Genomic DNA, 5123 nt, shown 5'->3' with positions numbered 1-5123 from the left:
AAGGACATATTTGACCCTTTTCCGAAAATTTTATAGTAATTCAAACCCCATAATAATAGCCCATTTGGCCAAGCTGCAAAAATCAGCTTATTTAGAGAAGTGTTTTTTTTTTAAAAGTATTTTTCTCAAAAGTACTTTTGGTGAGAAGCACTTTGTGTTTGTATAATTAGTTTGTAAAGTACTTCTGAGCAGCAATTAGTATTTGGTCAAGCTTTAAAAAACTATTTCTAAGTGTATTTTTCTCAAAAGTGCTTTTCAAAAAAATGCTTTTGGAGAAAAATTACTTTTTTCTACTTCTCCAAAATTGTTTCTGATTCTGCTCTAAAGTACTTTTTTCCTTCAAAAATAAGCTTGGCCAAACGGCTATAAGTCAAAAAGAAGTGGACAGTTGGGTAAAATTTAAACTATTGCATGTAATTTTCACCATGTGTCCTTTACAAAACGAGATAGAAAAAGAAACCTTTTCTTCTACAACACTGTCGTTACTACCCTATCATCTTCTGCCTCTACAATAAAACGCTCGCATATGTTTTTTTCTTTTTTCCTTTTTCCAAATCATTCCTCTCCAAAAATAAATGTCCCAAGAGTTTCATTCCTCTCCATTCCCTTGTAATTTCCAAAAGCATCTACGAAATTCCCTAGAGAAAAAAGATTGTTCATATTGTACTAATTGGTGTATTCTACAAAGAAACTTATAGGACTCCAAATTTTTTTCCATTAATAGCTTTTTTGGAAATGGGGTTTCTTTGAAATGATTGTGAATTACAATGGACTTAAAGAAACTTTCAATTTCTGATCAATTTTCATACTTGGGTTCATCTCCAAGAAGGAGTATAGTTGTTTCTGGCTTTGGTTTGTTTCTTGCGTCTTCTTTCATTTTCCTTTGTATTCTACTGTTGAATTATTCGTTCAAGTCTCCATTTTTAAGCCCTGTTTTAAGTGGTTTTAGTTATAGTGATAAAAGTACCCTCATTTCTTGGCCATTCTCTTCTTCTAGTAATGTTAGTACTACTAGTGTTAGTTTTAGTTCTAAGGGTTCTCATTCTTTAGTAATAAATGGAACGATTGAAGGAAGCATACATGAAGGGAACTTGTCTCAGATTGTGAAAAATGGAAATCTTAATGTTGAAGAATCAGGGATTACCAAGAATATTCATGAATTAAATGGTTCTCAAGTTGATGAAAGTAGGAATTTTTCCAATTTTTCTAGGAAAGGAACAGTTTTGGGGGAAAAGGGGGAAGTTTGGGGAAATACCCATGTGGGGAATTTCTTTGAGAATGTGAAAAATGGAAGCTTTGTTGTTCAAGAATCAGGGATTACCAAGAATACCCCTCAATTGAATGGGTCATGCATTGATGGAAATATAACATTTTCCAATTTTTCTGGTGCTAGTGATATTGGTTCTGTAAATAGTAATGTGGGCGGTCCTACTTATGTTGAGGATGTTGTTGGATCAAATGGTGAAAGAAAAAAAGTTGCAGTGATTGAAGGTAAAGGGGGTGTATCTGTGGAGCGGAACGGTGGAATTGGTTCAAATGATGGAAAATCATTGATTGGACGCGGCAAGGACTTTTATGGGGATTGTGATATATTTGATGGCGAATGGGTTAGAGATGACACGAAGCCACATTATCCTCCAGGTTCTTGTCCTATTATTGATAGAGATTTTGATTGTCACCTTAATAAGAGGCCAGATGATGGGTATATCAAGTGGAGATGGCAGCCATATGCATGTGATATACCGAGGTAAGAGTAACGACGTACTAAATAATCCTTCCCTTGGTGAGGGTCTTATTCCGAGTTATAATATTATATATTGACTATGAATTAGAACTTAGGCTTTAGAAATCCTCAATCATGGATGTTGCTATGATGTATACAGGTGATACTTCAAAATTGACTTTTTGCCTTGAACTTACAGAACAAGTGTTGTGGAAATACCTAAGACAGAACATAGAATTCTGTAATTCCGATGCTACTTGAAACACTATAAATGTATACTCTGATCAGTTGATCCAGTATGTTTCAATAGCTTGTAATTTTCTTGGGGGTAATATTTGTTGACTATATCTTGTGTGAAGTTCGAGTGCACACCTTTGGGAACAATGAATAGTATTTTCCTTTGAGTGCCTTTGGTAAAATGCAACTATTGCCAAACTTGATGTCATTTTAAATGGTTTTCAAAATTGGACTTTTCTTTGTTTCAAGAATTGAACGTTTGACATTATTCACATTGCTACTGGTACTTATTTGATTTGGATAGTCTATGTTACTCATTGAGTTATATTAGTCAGTTAACTGATTTTACTTCTTCACTTACTAGCCTCAATGCAACTGATTTTCTGGAGAGATTGAGAGGGCAAAAGCTTGTTTTCGTGGGGGATTCTTTGAATAGGAACATGTGGGAGTCCCTTGTTTGCATTCTTCGCCACAGTATCCGAGACAAAAAGCGAGTTTATGAGATATCAGGAAGGCATGAATTCAAAAAGAAGGGCTTCTATGCATTCAGATTTGAGGCAAGACTTATCTAACATCTTTCTGTGACCTGAGAATTGCTAACTCTGTTTCCTTGTCATCTTAATATGCTGTGACTTGCTTGCAGGATTATAACTGTTCTGTGGACTTTGTTAGCTCGCCGTTTCTGGTCAGACAATCAGCTTTTAAGGGAAAGAATGGTTCTTTCGAGACACTAAGATTGGATTTGATGGAAAAGACTACTTCAATGTATAGTGACGCTGATATTGTAATCTTTAACACTGGTCATTGGTGGACTCATGAAAAAACCTCCAGAGGGTTAGTGCTGTATTTTATTTCTAAAGCTTCCTCTTTATGGAGCTGCTGGATATTGCATGTCATTTTTGGTTGAAATATGTAAAGTTGTGCTCTTTGTGGGATTGTAGGGAAGACTACTACCAGGAAGGTAATCATGTGCATGCTAGGCTCAAGGTTTTAGAAGCGTACAAGAGAGCGCTTTCCACTTGGGCAAGGTGGGTGGATAAGAACCTTGATGGAAGCAGAACTCAAATTTTTTTTAGAGGATATTCCGCCACTCACTTCAGGTACAATTCTTTCTTACATGTTAATTTAGCTAGAACTCTAATGGAGGATGTCACAATCAGGAATTCTACTTGTAACTTATATGTTGCATTCCTTTGGTATTGAGGCATTCTTAAGGAATCTCTTGTTTGGAAGTCGGTGTGAACAAGTTGAATCTTAATCCTTTTGTCCAAGTGCCAGGAGCCATACACTTCACTGACATTGTGGCTTGGATCAACATGTGTCGGTTATGAGCTGATGCCATGTATTAATTGTGTATTCAGTTCTTAATTGACTGCAAACGGTGAATATTAGGGTGGAAATTAGGGAAATCCCGAGGTTACTGGCCAGGACAATATTTTTATAGCATATTTCCATAAATTGAAGGACCAAAAATGCTGTGTAGCATTTAACAGAACCGCTTCAAGTTTCATAGGCTAAAGAATAGAATCAATGTGGATGTAGCGAAGAACATAACAGAATGCAAGCAAAGGATCCATATAGGCGATTCTAACTAGTTGAGATGAAGGTTTGGCTGCTGTTAGATTTGGTCTCCGCAGATTTACAAGAGACTTTTTAATTGGGTTAGAGATTTGTATGCAGATTGTAGGTACAGGGATAAGTGTAAGATTTTAAAAACCTTTAGTTTTAGATCATCTTATAAAGAGGAAATATAGTAAATTTACTGGCTAATATGTTGTAGGTTAATCATTAGTGGAATGTTTACAATCTCTGGCTCTATGGTGTGGGACTGTAAAATAGAAGATGTAACTGAATGTTTTCAGACATAGCATGGATAATATATAATTATTGTACTGGTTTTAGACATTAAATTTATTTTAAAAGCAAATCTCCTAAAGATGAAAATTTTGTGAAAATTTTAACGAATTCCTAGGCTGATTATGCTGAAAAATTATTTGATGACAAGCATAGTCTTTTGGGCGGGATGAGGACATCGAGGGAGGTCTGGGAAGGTTATTTCTAAAAATGAATGTTCTCCTGTTTTGCTAGTAGTCTTGTTTTGTGGTTAGATAAAGGTATATATTGTCAAGTGAGATGGTCAAGTCTTTTGCTGACTGCAAACTTACTGGCCGTAGAAGAATGATCACTTTAAAGATCAACTAGTAGCAAAACATGTAGTCTCCGTTGGTGCTGTCTCGTGTAAAAACTAGCATGCCATCAATCTTGTTACGATGATTTTTCTCCTTTTGTTGGTCCATGTTCATAAACAGTTTTATGCTGTTTTACACAGGGGAGGTCCATGGAATTTAGGTGGGCAGTGCCATAAAGAAACGGAACCAATATTCAAGAAGGCTTATTTAAAAAAGTACCCTTCAAAGATGAAAGTCCTACATCACGTGCTTCATAATATGACGACCCCTGTTATCTATATGAACATTAGTAGGCTTACAGACTATAGAAAAGATGGTCACCCGTCGATATACAGAAAGGAGTATAAGACAGTAGAAGAACAAATGGCGGGAGTACACGCTCAAGATTGCAGTCATTGGTGCCTACCAGGAGTACCGGACACTTGGAACGAGTTGTTATATGCATCTCTCCTGAAAAGCAGAAAAGGTTTGTGGAAAAACTGAAGTTGAACTGGATTATTTGTCCAGATTCGTTTTGGTCATTCTTTCTATTTTTGGTACTTGTCCATATAGAGCAGGTATCATTACAGAGAGTTCTTGTGTATTCTTGGAGTTGGAAAGTTGATCTGTACAATTTGTACAACATTCTGCTATTGAGGAAAATAAAACAGAAGGGAATGATAAAGCAAATTCTTGATTAGCTGACATTGGTGTATATGTAACGTTTAAGCATGAAATATCCACAATGAATGAAGTTTGGTATGCTTATAGAATAATGCGTTGGTAGATTATAATTCAGTAATTTGCTTACCTATCAAAAAATTGACGGAAAAGGGCCATATATAACAGTGAACTATGCGAATTAGGACAAATATGCCCGTCGTTAATAGTTTGACACAAATATGCCCAATCCGTCCAATACTTGCTCATTTATGCCCTTAGTTTAACGGAACCACTATTGTCTTTCTTAAATAATTAATAACTGGACCCAACCA

At 35.8% G+C, this 5123-nt stretch overlaps 1 protein-coding gene across 1 annotated transcript; it reads left to right on the top strand.

Annotated features, from left to right (window-relative positions):
- Nucleotides 1-468: 468 nt before the first annotated feature.
- On the top strand, nt 469-4898 carry LOC107760117 (protein trichome birefringence-like 2). The gene is made up of 5 exons (XM_016578138.2): nt 469-1747; nt 2325-2517; nt 2604-2794; nt 2902-3060; nt 4290-4898. Exons 1-5 carry the CDS (start codon nt 768-770, stop codon nt 4630-4632), a joined length of 1866 nt encoding a protein of 621 aa, XP_016433624.1. The 5' UTR covers nt 469-767; the 3' UTR covers nt 4633-4898.
- Nucleotides 4899-5123: the final 225 nt, after the last annotated feature.

This window comes from Nicotiana tabacum, chromosome 20 (assembly GCF_000715075.1).
Source record: "Nicotiana tabacum cultivar K326 chromosome 20, ASM71507v2, whole genome shotgun sequence".
In the NCBI taxonomy this organism is placed as follows: domain Eukaryota; kingdom Viridiplantae; phylum Streptophyta; class Magnoliopsida; order Solanales; family Solanaceae; genus Nicotiana; species Nicotiana tabacum.
This window is presented reverse-complemented; position numbering and strand designations above follow the sequence as displayed.

What these genes read in the sequence shown, in the direction of transcription:
- LOC107760117 (XM_016578138.2), top strand. Translation starts at nt 768, where the DNA reads ATGGACTTAAAGAAACTTTCAATTTCTGATCAATTTTCATACTTGGGT. An exon ending in TCTATGCATTCAGATTTGAG is followed by an intron (nt 2,518 to 2,603) that starts GCAAGACTTATC and finishes ACTTGCTTGCAG; the next exon opens with GATTATAACTGTTCTGTGGA. An exon ending in TATTCCGCCACTCACTTCAG is followed by an intron (nt 3,061 to 4,289) that starts GTACAATTCTTT and finishes TGTTTTACACAG; the next exon opens with GGGAGGTCCATGGAATTTAG.